The 16,469-nt window shown below is 33.9% G+C and overlaps 1 protein-coding gene across 1 annotated transcript in view; it reads right to left on the bottom strand.

Moving 5' to 3' along the window:
- CCDC178 (coiled-coil domain containing 178) overlaps positions 1 to 16,469 on the bottom strand; it is a gene marked incomplete at both ends in the record, with an annotated part of 366,144 nt that overhangs the window by 307,537 nt on the left and 42,138 nt on the right. The window contains 2 exons of the mRNA XM_082640606.1: positions 6,679 to 6,821; positions 15,040 to 15,260. Of these exons, the coding sequence (XP_082496732.1) occupies positions 6,679 to 6,821; positions 15,040 to 15,260 (364 nt within the window). The remainder of the gene's footprint in view (positions 1 to 6,678; positions 6,822 to 15,039; positions 15,261 to 16,469) is intronic.

Below are 16,469 nucleotides of genomic sequence, written 5' to 3' on the forward strand. Positions count from 1 at the left end.
TGTAAATTAAAACCACAATGAGCTATCACGTTACACCTGTCAGAATGGCTATCATCAAAAAGAACACAAGAAAAACAAATTTTGGAAAGGATGTGGAGAAAAGGGATCCCTCCTACACTGTTGGAAGGAATGTAAATTGGTGCAGCCACTGTGAAAAACATTATGGCAGTTTCACAGAAAACTAAAAATAGAATTACCATATGACCCAGCAATTCTACTCCTGGGTATATATCTGAAAAATACAAAAACTCTAATTGGAAAATATACATGCACCCCAATATACATAGCAGCATTATTTATAATTGCCAAGATATGGAAGCAACCTAAGTTCCATCAGTAGAATGAATGGATAAAGAAAATATGGCTTGCATATATATATATATATATATATATATATACATATATATATATGTAAAATGGAATATTACCCAGCCATAAAAAAGAATAAAATTTTGAGCAGAAGCAAGAAGAATGACAATCTGGCTGCCTGTGGAACAAAAATCACATTTACATAAAGATAGACAAGATGAAAAGGCAGAGGGCTATATACCAGATGAAGGAACAAGATAAAACCCCAGAAAAACAACTAAATGAAGTGGAGATAGGCAGCCTTCCAGAAAAAGAATTCTGAATAATGATAGTAAAGATGATCCAGGACCTCGGAAGAAGAATGGAGGCAAAGATCAAGAAGATCCAAGAAGCGTTTAACAAAGATCTAGAAGAATTAAAGAACAAACAAGCAGAGATTAACAATACAATAACTAAAATGAAAAATACACTAGAAAGAATCAATAGCAGAATAACTGAGGCAGAAGAACGGATAAGTAACCTGGATGACAGAATGGTGGAATTTACTGCTGTGGAGAAGAATAAAGAAAAAAGAATGAAAACAGCCTAAGACACCTCTGGGACAACATTAAACGCCAGAACATTCGCATTATACGGGTCCCAGAAGGAGAAGAAAGGACCAGAGAAAATATCTGAAGAGAGTATACTCGAAAACTTCCCTAACATGGGAAAGGAAATAGCGACCCAGGTCCATGAAGCCCAGAGAGTTCCATACAGGATAAACCCAAGGAGAAACAGGCTGAGACACATAGTAATCAAATTGGCAAAAATTAAAGACAAAGAAAAATTATTGAAAGCAGCAAGGGAAAAATGACAAATAACATACAAGGGAACTCCCATAAGGTTAACAGCTGATTTCTCAGCAGAAACTCTACAAGCCAGAAGGGAGTGGCATGATATACTTAAAGTGATGAAAGGGAAGAACCTACAACCAAGAGTACTCTACCCAGCAAGGATCTCATTCAGATTTGATGGAGAAATCAAAAGCTTTACAGACAAGCAAAAGCTAAGAGAATTCAGCACCACCAAACCAGCTCTACAACAAATGCTAAAGGAACTTCTCTAAGTGGGAAAAACAAGAGAAGAAAAGGACCTACAAAAACAAACCCAAAACAATTAAGAAAATGGTCACAGGAACATACACATTGATAATTACCTTAAACGTGAATGGATTAAATGCTCCAACCAAAAGACACAGGCTTGATGAATGGATACAAAAACAAGACCCATATATATGCTGTCGACAAGACACCCACTTCAGACCTAGGGACACATACAGACTGAAAGTGAGGGGATGGAAAAAGATATTCCATGCAAATGGAAATCAAAAGAAAGCTGGAGTAGCAATACTCATATTCGATAAAATAGACTTTAAATTAAACAATGTTACAAGAGATGAGGAAGGACACTACATAATGATCAAGGGATCAATCCAAGAAGAAGATATAACAACTATAAATATATATGCACCCAACATAGGAGTACCTCAATACATAAGGCAACTGTAACAGCTATAAAAGAGGAAATCAACAGTAACACAATAATACTGGGGGACTTTAACACCTCACTTACACCAATGGACAGATCATCCAAAATGAAAATTAATAAGGAAACACAAGTGTTAAATGACACAATAGATCAGATACATTTAATTGATATTTATATGACATTCCATCCAAAAACAGCAGATTACAATTTCTTCTCAAGTGTGCATGGAACATTCTCCAGGATAGATCACATCTTAGGTCACAAATCAAGACTCAGTAAATTTAAGGAAATTGAAATCATATCAAGCATCTTTTCTGACCACAATGCTATGAGATTAGAAATCAATTACAGGCAAAAAAAATGTAGAAAACACAAACAATGGAGGCTAGACAATACATTACTAAAAAACCAAGAGATCACTGAAGAAATCAAAGAGGAAATCAAAAAATACCTAGAGACAAATGACAATGAAAACACGATGATCCAAAACCTATGGGATGTGGCAAAAGCAGTTCTAAGAGGGAAGTTTATAGCTATAAAAGCCTACCTCAAGAAAAAAGAAAAATCTGAAATAAACAATCTAACCTTACACCTGAAGAACTAGAGAAAGATAAACCAACAAAACCCAAAGTTAGCAGAAGGAAAGAAATCATAAAGATCAGAGCAGAAATAAATGAAATCGAAACAAAGAAAATAGCAAAGATCAATAAAACTAAAAGCTGGTTCTTTGAGAAGATAAACAAAATTGATAAACCATTAGCCAGACTCATCAAGAAAAAGAGGGAGAGGACTCAAATCAATAAAATTAGAAATGAAAAAGGAGAAGTTACAACAGACACCACAGAAACACAAAGCATCCTAAGAGACTACTACAAGCAACTATATGCCAATAAAATGGACAACCTGGAAGAAATGGACAAATTCATAGAAAGGTCTAATGTTCCAAGACTGAACCAGGAAGAAATAGAAAATATGAACACAACAATCACAAGTAATGAAATTGAAACTATGACTAAAAATCTTCCAACAAACAAAAGTCCATGACCCGATGGCTTCACAGGTGAATTCTATCAAACATTTAGAGAAGAGCTAACACCAATCATTCTCAAACTCTTTCAAAAAATTGCAGAGGAAGGAACAGTCCCAAACTCATTCTATGAGGCCACCATCACCCTTGTACCAAAACCAGACAAAGATACTACAAAAAAAAAAAATTACAGACCAATATCACTGATGAATATAGAAGCAAAAATCCTCAACAAAATACTAGCAAACAGAATCCAACAACACGTTAAAAGGATCATATACCATGATCAAGTGGGATTTATCTCAGGGATGTGAGGATTCTTCAATGAATGGAAATTGATCATAGTGATATACCGTATTAACAAATTGAAGAAGAAAAACCATATGATCATCTCAATAGATGCAGAAAAAGCTTTTGACAAAATTCAACACCGATTTATGATAAAAACTCTCCACAAAGTGGGCATAGAGGGAAACTACCTCAACATAATAAAGGCCATATATGACAAACCCACAGCAAACATCATTCTCAATGGTGAAAAACTGAAAGCACTTCCTCTAACATCAGGAACAAGACAAGGAAGTCCACTCTTACCACTATTATTTAACATAATTCTGGAAGTCCTAGCCACAGCAATCAGAGAATAAAAAGAAATAAAAGGAATACACACTGGAAAAGATGAAGTAAAACTGTCACTGTTTGCAGATGACACGATACCATATACAGTGAATCCTAAAGATGCCAACAGAAAACTACTAGAGCTAGTCAATGAATTTGGTAAAGTTGCAGGATACAAAATTAACGTACAGAAGGCTCTTGCATTCCTATACACTAATGATGAAAAATCTGAAAGAGAAATTAAGGAAACACTCCCATTTACCATTGTAACAAAAAGAATAAAATACCTAGGAATAAGCCTACCTAGGGAGACAAAAGACCTGTATGCAGAAAACTATAAGAGACTGATGAAAGAAGATGATACCAACAGATGGAGAGATATACCATATTCTTGGCTTGGAAGAATCAACATTGTGAAAATGACTATACTACCCAGAGCAACCTACAGATTTAATGCAATCCCTATCAAATTACCATTGGTATTTTTTATGGAACAAGAACAAAAAATCCTAAAATTTGTATGGAGACACAAAAGACCCCGAAGAGCCAAAGAAGTCTTGAGGTAAAAAATAAACGGAGCTGGAGGAATCAGACTCCCTGATTTCAGACTATACTACAAACTACAGTAATCAAGATAATATGGTACTGGCAAAAAACCAGAAATATAGATCAATGGAACAAGATAGAAAGCCCAGAGATAAACCCACACACCTAAGGTCAACTAATCTATGACAAAGGAGGCAAGGATATACAATGGAGAAAGACAGTCTCTTCAGTAAGTAGTGCTGGGAAAACTGGACAGCAATATGTAAAAGAATGAAATTAGAACACTCCCTAACACCATACACAAAAATAAACTCAAAATGGATTAGAGACCTAAATGTAAGACTGGACACTATAAAACTCTTAGAGGAAAATATAGGAAGAACACTCTGACATAAATCACAGCAAGATCTTTTTTGATCCACTTCCTAGAGTAATGGAAATAAAAACAAAAATAAACAAATGGGATCTAACGAAACTTAAAAGCTTTTGCACGACAAAGGAAACCATAAACAAGATGAAAAGACAACCCTCAGAATGGGAGAAAATATTTGTAAATGAATCAGCGGACAAAGGATTAATCTCCAAAATATATAAACAGCTCATGCCACTCGATATTAAAAAAACAAACAACCCAATCCAAAAATGGGCAGAAGACCTAAATAGACATTTCTCCAAAGAAAACATACAGATGTCCAAGAAGTACATGAAAAGCTACTCAACATCATGAATCATTAAAAAAATGTAAATCAAATCTACAATGAGATATCACCTCACACTAGTCAGAATAGCCATCATAAAAAAATCTACAAACAATAAATTCTGGAGAGGGTGTGGAGAAAAGGGTACCCTCTTGCACTGTTGGTAGGAATGTAAATTGATACAGCCACTATGGAGAACACTATGGAGGTTCCTTAAAAAACTAGAAACAGAATTACCATATGACCCAGCAATCCCACTACTCACATATACCCAGAGAAAACCATAATTCAAAAAGACACATGCACCCCAATGTTCATTGCAGCTCTATTTACACAGCCAGGTCATGGAAGCAACTTAAATGCCCATTGACAGACAAATGAATGAAGAAGATGTGGTACATATATACAATGGAATATTACTCAGCCATAAAAAGGAATGAAATTGGGTCATCTGTAGAGACGTCGATGGATCTAGAGACTGTCATACAGAGTGAAGTAAGTCAGAAAGAGAAAAACAAATATCATATATTAATGCATATATGTGCAACCTAGAAAAATGGTACAGATGAACCGGTTTGCAGGGCAGAAATAGACACACAGATGTAGAGAACAAACGTATGGACACCAAGGGGGGAAAGCGGTGGGGGGTGGCGGTGGTGGTGTGATGAATTGGGAGATTGGGATTGATACATATACACTGATGTGTATAAAATGGATGACTAATAAGAACCTGCTGTATAAAAAAATAAATGAAATTCAAAAATTAAAAAAAAAAGAATAAAATCTTGTCATTTGCAACAACATGGATGGACTTTGAGGGTATTATGCTAAGTGAAATAAGCCGGAAAGAGAAAGACAAATACTGTATGATATAACTTTTATGTGGAATCTAAAAACTAAAACAAACTGATGAATACAACAAAAATGAAACAGACTTACAGATATAGAGAACAAACTAGTGGTTACCAGTGGGGAGAGGGAAGTGCGGAGGGAATGAAAGGGTTTAGGGTATTAAAGGTACAAACTATTATGTATAAAATAAATAAGCTACAAGGATATATTGTACAACACAGGGAACGTAACCAATATTTCATAACTACAAATGCAGTATAACCTTTAAAATTGTGAACCACTATGTTGTATAACTATAACTTATCTAATATTGTACTTATACTATATCTCAATTAAAAAATGTTTAAGCACATGTTGAAATAGACATCAGATGTGAGGAAATATAAATATCTTAATAAATGCATGTTATCCAGATCACAGGATGATGTACAAACTTTTGCTCTTCATTTTGCTTATATTTACTTGACTCTAGCTCCATAATGAGTATTACTTTTTCTGTACTAAAATCACTGATCAGTTTGAATAAATAAAAATTTTATATCATACAGAAACATGAAGAATTTAAAACCAACAAGAGGAAGTAGAAGAATATCATAAAATACAACTACATCAGAAATGTAATAAAAAGTCAATTAATAATATGCAAAATATAATTAATCTATATATATTTAAAATATTACATTTTATTGAAATCAAAAAAAATGAGTTAAATTAATTAGATGCTATGCTTATAATTAATATAAGGCTATATAGTTTGTTTTCTATAATATCCCATGCTGGAATATTTTTTCAAAGAGTCACTTTTTCACATAGTTAGCAGGGATGTATATTGTTATAGCATAGCCACAGGCAATTTGGCAACATGTATCAAGAGCTTTAAAATGACACCGAAAAATACTGCTTTAGGAATTTATACACAATTAGTTTACATATGTAAAAGACATATTTTAATTTATACATAAACTTGGTAACAAGATAGATGTGGCAATTTAGATTCTTTCCTTTCTCTTCATCTGAATTTCTTATACAGGAATATACATTACATTTTAATTAGTATTTTACTTCTAAATGCTGTAAGTAACATTTGGGAAAAATACTTACTTGTAGGCTTTTATGGTTATTTCATCATCACGAATATCCTTTTCCATGTCTATTTTATTTTGTTTAGCTTTGAATTTGACTTTTTCAAGATTTTCTACAGCTTCTTTACATTCTCCATGAACCTGTTTGTATAGTTTCATTACCTAGAAATAAAAATATGTGTGCTAATATATGCACTTAGGGGCTAATTAAAATAATCAGAAAAGAGAAAGATCAGAGAAGGGAGTTAAAGTAGCTTTTTTTTTTTTTTTTTGCGATACGCGGGCCTCTCACTGCTGTGGCCTCTCCCGCTGTGGAGCACAGGCTCTGGACGCGCAGGCTCAGCGGCCATGTCCCACGGGCCCAGGCGCTCCATGGCATGTGGGACCCTCCCGGACCGGGGCACGAACCCGTGACCCCTGCATCGGCAGGCGGACTCCCAACCACTGTGCCACCAGGGAAGCCCCTAAAGTAGTTTTGATTTAGATTATAAACGTTCTTTATATCAATTTTCTTTCCATATTTAGTCTACTGTTTAGCACAGTAGTTTCAGGTTTCTTTTACCCTGAGAGGCATCAATACTAGAGATGTAGAAAAGTTACTGAAGAAAATGACTTTAATATCCCAGTTAACATGACCAAAATAAAATCATTATTTTTTTACCTACAAAACTTTGACTTTTTATTGTTCAAATATTTTATTGTAGAAAAATCAGAAAACACAGATGAAAAAAGAAAACTTTATAAATTACCTATAATCTTCTCATTCATGAATAACCATTACTATCTTAATGCAGGGGTCCAAAATATTCCATTTTTATTGTTTTCATTAATTATTAGATATCATAAACATATTCCCTTCTCTCTCCAGGTCTCTCTTCTCTATCAGACTAAAGGGAAAGGGTGGTTGTAGTGGTAATGGTTGGAAGGAACTGCAGTTCAGGATGTCCTGTTGGAAAGTTGGATGGAGAGGAGTAGAACAAGGTACTAAGGAGAGAGCTGTCCTTTACCCAGGGGCCGAGTGGTGGATCTATATGAGGCAGTAGCTTCCCGAAAAAAGCAGTAATTTTCATTAATTTTTATTTTATTTCATTGTATTAATTTTATTGTGATAAGAACATTTAACATGATTATCTACCTTTTAACAAAATTTTAAGTGTACAACACAGTAAACTGTAGGCACTATGCTGTACAGCAGATCTCTAGAACTTATTCATCTTGCATAACTAAATTTTTATATCCATTGAAAAACAACTCACCATTTCCCCTCCCCAAGCCCCTACCAACCACCATTCTACTCTGTGCTTCTATGAGTGTGACTATTATAGATACCTCATGGAAGTGGAATTATGCAGTATTTATCTGTGACCTGCTTATTTACTTAACATAATAATGTTCTCCAGGTTCCTCCATGTTGTCACATATGGAAGGCTTCCTTCTTTTTAAAGCCTGAATTATATTCCATTGTATACATATACCACATACATTTTAGAATTAGCTTGTCAAGGTCCACAAAGAAACCTGTTGAGATTTTGTGACTGTATTTAATTTACAGATCAATTTGGAGCAAATGCTACAAAATTTAGCCTTCTAATACATTAACATATTTATCTATGTAGCACTTTCAAATTTCTCTCAGTAATATTCATAGTTCTCTGAATAGGGGCTTTGCATATCATTTGTTACATTTATTCCTAGATATGTTTTATTTTATGCTCTAACAAATGCTATTTTTAAATAAATTTTATTTTCAGATTTGTTGCTGGTATATAGTAATGTATGGATTTAAAAATTTTACCTTTGTATGCAACTGTAATTCATCTGTGGACTTGTCTAGATTTTATGTGTACATAATTACATAGTCTGTGCAGCAAAGGAAACCATCAACAAAACAAAAAGACAACCTACCGAATAGAAGATATTTGCAAATCATATAACCAATAAGGGGTTAATATCCAAAATATATAAAGAACTCATACAACTCAACAACAACAAACAACTCAATTTTAAAATGGGCAAAGGGGATAAACAACAAGGTCCTACTGTATAGTACAGGGAACTATATTCAATATCCTGTGATAAGCCGTAATGGAAAAGAATATAAAAAAGAATGTATATGTATGTATAACTGAATCACTTTGCCATACAGCAGAAATTAACACAACACTGTAAATCAACTATACTTCAATTTAAAAAAATGGGCAAAGGGGCTGAATAGACTTTTTTTGGGGGGGGATCCTGCCATCCTGTTTCTTTTTTAAAAATTTTTATTGGGGTATAATTAATTTACAATGTTGTGTTAGTTTCAGGAGTACAGCAATAGACTTTTTTCCAAAGAAGACATACAGATGGCCAACAGGCACATACATGAAAAGGTATTCAACATCACTAATTATTACGGAAATGAAAATAAAAAACAATAAGATTTTACCTCATGCCAATTAGAATGGTTATTATCAAAAAAGGAGAAAGAACAAGTGTTGAGAGGATGTGGAGAAAAGGGAACCCTTGTGAACTGTTAGTGGGAATGCAGCCACTATGGAAAACAGTATGGAGATTCCTCAGAAAAATTAAGAATAAAACTATCATATGATCCAGCTATTCTGCTTCTGGGTATTAATCCAAAGAATATGAATACACTAATTTGAAAATATATATGCACCCCAATGTTCACTGCATCACTATTTACAATAGCCAAGATATGGAACAACCTAAGTGCCCATCAAGGGATGAATGGATGAAGAGATAAAGAGATGTGGTATATATATACATACACACACACACACACATATATATCTATAAAATGGATACTACTTAACTGTAAAAAAGGAAAGAAATCTTGCCATTTGTAACAACATGGACGGTCCTTGAGGGTATTATGCTAAGTGAAATAAGTCGGATGAAGAAAGACAATATCGTGTGATTTAACTCATATGTGGAACATAAAAAACAAACAAAAAACTCCAAAATAAGTGAACAAACCAAACCAAACCAAAGAAACATGTAGATACAGAGAACAGAGTAGTGGTTACCAGAAGGGAAGGAGAAGAAGAAGTGGGTAAAGGGGGTCAACTGTATGGTGATGGATGGTTATCGTGTATACAGAAGAAGATATATCATGTTATAAACATATAAATATATAACATTTAAGAGAAGGCACAAGTAAATATCAGGAATGAAAAAGGAAAGCACTACATATTCTATAGACTATAGAAAAGATAAAAGGATACTAAGTCTTCCAAAAAATTTGAAATTTTGATGAAATGGACACAGGAAGAAACAGAATAACTGAACAGTCTTATTGAGGAAATTGAATTTGTAATTAAAAACCTTTCCAAAACAAACAAGAAATAAAACTGGAAAACTTTAGCTAGATGGCTTCAATAGTAAATGCTAATTAATAATGTTAGTCTTTCACACTCTTCTAGATAATAGGAAAAGAAGAAATATCCCCAAGTTACCTTTAAAAATCTAGCAAACCCTTAAAACCCAAACCTGACAAGGACATTATTAAATAATTATATGACCTTCTTATTCATGAATTTACATTTAAAACTCTAAACAAATAATTAGCAAATCAAGTCTAGCACCATGTAACATCTTACTTAATAGAAAAAAAAATTTAATTCTTCCCCTTTGAAACTGGGAATGTGACAATGATGCCAAATATTACTCCCTCTAGTCAGCACTGTAGTGGAGATCTCAGCCAGCAAAGGTCCTAGCCTTACTAAAGGCAATATAATACAGCAAAATGCATACAGATTTGGAAGGGGAGGACATAAAACTGTCCCTATGTGCCCATTAATTTCTAGAATAGCACAGATATTAGTAACCTCTACAAGATTTTCCTTTAGGCACAGGAATGTAGGGGTAGAGACTTTGGCAGAGGGCCAGGATTATACCAAGATGATGGGAAACAAAGAGCTCAGGAAACATAATAGAATTTCTACTATCAAAGGAAGAAAAGCAATAAATAATGTCCTGTGTCCAATTTGTCCCGTAGGTATTGCTGGGGTGGTGGTCTCAGTGTTGGGGGCATTGGTGATATCATATGAGGCAAATTCATCTCCAAGGAAAGCTCTTGGACGGGCTCAGTGTGGGACTGGTACAACCTTCCCACATGGATACTCTCCTAGGTTGATGTTAATAATATTATTGTGGCTCCACGGTGTTATGAGACTGAGCTGCTTGTAGAATTTGAAGGTCACGTTGAGCCTTTGAGCTTAGTTTGCAAGTAGCAATGTATTAAGGCTCAAGCACATTGGCTAGAGGTCTTGCATTATTTAAGCTGTTGGGTTGCTTCAGCAGGCCTTCAGCCAGGACCTCAGTCAAGACAGCAGAATAAAACAAAACAAAACAAAGCTATGTTACAAACAAAACACTATCTTACACGTCTCCAACCCTCTAACGATCTTGAATTTGCTTTCTATCTTTATGGATTTACCTCTTCTGGATATTTCAGGTAAATGAAATCATATAATATGTGATCTTTTGTACCTGGCTTCTTTTAGCATAATGCTTCAAGGTTTGCCCATGTTGTGACATACAGCAGTATTTCATTTCTTTTTATGGCTGAATAATATTCCATGGTGTGGATGTATTACATTTTGTTTAGTCATTCATCAGTTGAGGGGCACTAGATTGTTTCACCTTTGTCTGTTCTGAACAGTTCTGCTATGAACATTTACGTACAAGGGTTTTTTTGTTTGTTTTTTAACATCAGTTTTCAATTATTTGGGGGTATATACCTTGGAGTGGAGTTGCTAAAGCATATGGTAATTCTGTTTTACTTTTTGAGGAAACACCGAACTGTTTTCCACAGTGGCTCTACCATTTTACATTCCCACCAGCATAGTACAATGGTTCAAGTTTCTCCACATCCTCACCCAAACTGGTTATTTTACACTTTATTTTTAACTTTATCCTAATGGGTATGTTAAGCATCTATTTTTTCATGTGTTTGCTGCCCATTTCTATGTCTTTTGGAGATATGTCGACTCGAGTCTTTTGCCCATTTTTAAATGGGTTGTTTGTCTTTTCTGGTTGTTGAATTATAAAAGTTCTTTATACATTCTGGATACTACACCTTTTGTAATATATAATTTGCAACATTTTCTCTCATTCTGTAAGTTGTCTTTTTACTTTTATGGTAGTGTACTGTGATGCACAAAAGGTTTTAATTTTGATGAAGTCCAATTTCTCTATTTTTTCTTATGTCGCTTATGCTTTTAGTGTCATATCTAAAAAAACCATTTCCAAATTCAAGGTGATGAAGATTTACCCCTAAGTTTTCTTTTAAGAGTTTTATAGTTTTAGCTCTTACATGTAGAATTATGATCCATTTTTAATTAACCCGTGTATGTGCTGGGAAGTAGGGGTCTTAACTTTACTCTTTTGAATGCATGTGGGTATCCAATGTCCCAGCACCATTTGTTGAAGAGACTACTCTTTCCCCACAAATGGTCTTGGCATCCTTGTCAAAAGCAGTTAACCACAGATAAATGGGTTTATTTCTGCAATCTCAATTTGACTCTCTACTTTTCTGTATTTATGCAAATGCCACTTTTTTTTTTGCTTCCTACAGCTTTGTACTAAGTTTTAAAATCAGAAAGTGTCAGTTCTCTAAGATGTCCTTCCTTTCCAAGACTGTTTTGGCTTTTTGGGATCCCGTGCAATTCCGTATGAATATTAGAGCAGGCTTTTCGATTTCTGCAAAAAGATCTTGAGACTCTGTCAGATATTGCATTTAATCTGAAGATAGCTTTGGGTACCATTGACATCTTAACAATATTAAGTCAAATCCGTGAACACGGATTATCTTTCTATTTATTTAGGTCTAATTTATTTCAGCAAAATATTATAGCTTTTAGTGAACAAGTCTTGCACTTTATTGATTAAGTTTATTCCTACTTTATCATTTTTAATGGCATTAAGTAGAACTGTTTTCTTAATTTCATTTTTGGATTGTTCAAAACTAGTATATGAAAATACAACTGAGTTTTGTGTGTTGAGCTTGCATCCTCCAACTTTACTAAACTTATTTATTAGCTCTAATAGTTTGTTTTGTGAATTCTTCATGATTTTCTATATATAAGATCATGTCCTCTGCAAATAGAGACAATTTTACTTCTTCCTTTACAATCTGGATGCCTTTTATTTATTTTTCTTGCCTATCTGCTTTATTAAAAGTCCATTGATTTAAATGTTAATCTCATCCAAAAAACTGCTTCACAGAAACATCTATAATAATGTCTGGTCAAATACTTGGGCATCCTGGCCCAGCCAAGTTGACGCAAAAAATTAATCATCACGGTGACTCTGATAAGCTCTACGCAAAGGTTGCTATTTTCTTGATCTGCTAGAATGCATTTTCATATTTTCCTCCCATTACCAAGCATGGTCTTCCAGCTGCTCAACAACCCTACTACCCCTGACTCAGAAATGCCTATGTCCACTATCGGGGAAAAACACACTAAAATAATAAAGGGATACCAATTCACACACCTATTGACAAACTTTAAAGTATGACAATAAAAATGTTGACACAAATGTGAGGTGGATCAGTTAGGATTGGGTTTGGCTATAGCAGAAATAAGTCAAATAAACAAGATTATAGTTTATTTTTCTCTCCCAGAAATAGATACAAGGTATATTCTGCCTTTCTATTCAGCCATTCTGGATCTGGCTTCCATTCCCAAGGTTGCTTTGTGCTAAAAAATCGAATCAGAGCTGCAGCTATCATATCTGGGTTGCTGTAAGTTTAGGAGATGGCTAAGGGTGCTACTTCTGACTGAGTCAGTCCATTTCAAGAAGCTTTCCTAAAAAAAACCCCTATATAACTCCTACCTACATCTCATTAGAAATACCATGAGTAAAGGCAATTTGGGAAATGACTTTTAGCCTGACACATTGCCAGCCAACTAAATAAGGGGGCTATTATTAAGAAAAAATGATACTACTAGAATTCTTGTCCACAGTGGAGAAATGGGACGTCTCCAGCACTGCTACTACTTTAGGAATATAAGCTGTCAGAGACACTTTGGAGAGCAATGTGATTTTATCTAATGAAGTTGAAAATGTATATAACCCATGACTCAGTAGATACTCCACTAGATATACAGCCAAGAAAAATCCACACGCACATAGAGAGGAACATGATCATGGCTGCTTATTGTTTACAGTCAAATCAGCATTGTAGCCAAATACTGGAAAAAAGGCAGATGACCAAGAGAAAATGGTAAATAATAAATTGTGAGATATCTATTTGATAGAAGATGGCAAATAAAATGAATGAACTAAATCTGTATGTATCAATAGAAGCTTGATCACGAAAATAAGGTCAGATTAAAAAATAAGTTGCAGGGCTTCCCTGGTGGCACAGTGGTTAAGAATCCGCATGCCAATGCAGGGGACACGGGTTCGATCACTGGTCCGGGAAGATCACACATGCCCGGCATAACAAAGCCCGTGTGCCACAACTACTGAGCCTGTGCTCTAGAGCCCGCAAGCCACAACTACTGAAGCCTATGAACAACAACTACTGAAGCCCACGCACCTAGAGCCCGTGCTCAAGAACAAGAGAAGCCACCACAATGAGAAGCCTGCGCACTTCAACAAAGAGTAGCCTCCACTCGCTGCAATGAGAGAAAGCCCATGAGCAGCAATGAAGACCCAACGCAGCCATAAATAAATAAATAAATAAATAAAAAGATAAATTTATAAAAAAAAAGTTACAGAAAGTTATACAATGTTTAATAATATTAAAAACAATACTATGCAGTGTGCATACATACATACAGTATGTATAAAATTATTCAAATTTTGCCTAGAAACAGAAGTTCATGATGATGTTATCTCTGGAGAATGAGGGCGGAAAATGGAACAAATATAGGAGACATTTAATGACTTAATTTATTAACTTTAAATGATCAAGAACAAACATGATACAAAGTTAAATTTGTTCATTTAGTGGCCGTTAAAATAATTTTTCTATAATATGATCTCACAATAGGAGAGTTAAATGTTAATCATTAACAAGATTTTTCATGTCAGTTACATACTTTCATCAACAATGAAATTGATGACATTCTTTCTCAGTTTGATTTATGGCTTCAAATAATACCATATAGTGTTAAATCTCCAAAATCATATTAGTAGACTACTAAATATTATTAATATTCCTAAGTTTAAAAGTATGGGAAAAGTTTAAATGAATATTAATCAACTGTACTGTGTATCACTTGATAATTCCTTTAGAAAATAAATAGCAGGTCAATTTTCAATGAGAATGAACCCTTGAAAGATATGTTAACTTCTTATAGTTGAAATTTTTATAACTAAGAAACAATCTGTAAAATGCAAATCCATTCATTTATTCCTTTACCTCAAATTTTTTCTGATAATATTCCTTCAGAGCGACAAGTTCCTGGTCTCGCTTTGCAAGCAGTAGAGGGCGATGTTTAATCATGTAGTCTATGTCTGCTTGAAGCTTTGCATTAGCTTCTTCTAATTTCTCCTTTTCCTCCTCCAAAGGTTTTAGTCGATGAGTTTTATCTTCAAGGTGCCATCGTAGTTCTACAATATCTCTCAAATAGGCCTCGTGTTCTAGACATATGATGATAAGATTAAAAAAATCAAATTTTAAAACAAAAGCTCCAGAAGGACATCTTTATTTGATAATAAATATGAAATATTTTAGTTTCAGAAATTACTTATCTGTGAATCTTACTAAATCTAAAATAAGTTACTTTTTTTTATTTTTATTTTTTGGCCATGCCGTGTGGCATGCAGGATCCTAGTTCCCCGACCAGGAATGGAACCTGTGCCCCCTGCAGTGGAAGCGTGGAGTCTTAATCACTAGACTGCCAGGTAAGTCCCTAAAATAAGTTATTTTAGTATTGCACTAAAAATATACTGCTTGCTTCACTCACCATCAAAGGGATTAAACTATATAAAAATCACCGGAAAATTATAAATATAACTCATATAAAATTAATATACGAAATAAAGTTTATCCACGAAAATAAAGATTATGTTGAAAACAGAATAGTCTCACAACAGTAAAATTAAAACAAATTAAAACGCACAGATCTAGTGATAAACCTGAGTTGTGCAAGGCCTATAGGAAGAAAATGACAAAATGCTATCAAACGATAGAAAAGAGAATTTGAATAAATGGATAAAAATTTTCTGTTCTGTATAAAAATATCTGAAGTAATAAATATGGAAAATTCCCTCAAATAAAATAAAAATAAATTAAATTAAACATAAATTATAAATTAAATGTCAATTAACAGACTAGGACAATTTTAGAGAAACTATATAAAATATTTCCTCCTTATATTGTTAAATTTCTAAGGTTAGCCTAACCTTGAACTCTTGGAATAAAATTAGATTGGCTGGCTTGGGGCTTTTTTCATCTTTTTAAAAATAAACTTATTGGTGGGTTTTGCTATTGTATTCACTGAAGATACTTTGCATATGTACTCGTGATTTGGGCTTATAATTTTCCATATTTGTACTGTCCTTGTCTAATTTGCTTTATAATTTATGCTAGCTTCTTATATCAGTTGTAGTTTCTTTTATTTCTGTTCTCTATGATCTTGTGGAAGTTTGAAAGTGCATGTAAAGTTCTATTGCCCTAGTTATGTATGTATATATGTACATATTTTGCAGGGAAGGATTTTTAGTTAATAAGTCAAAGGTGTATATGTATATTTTGGTTATCTATTTATTCATCAATCCATTTTTCCTGTGAATTTATCCAGTTCATCAAAATTTCAATAATATTCTAAGAGATTTGTTCTGAATATC

The sequence above is a fragment of the Mesoplodon mirus genome (assembly GCF_964341445.2).
Source record: "Mesoplodon mirus genome assembly, chromosome: 13".
Lineage (NCBI taxonomy): Eukaryota > Metazoa > Chordata > Mammalia > Artiodactyla > Ziphiidae > Mesoplodon > Mesoplodon mirus.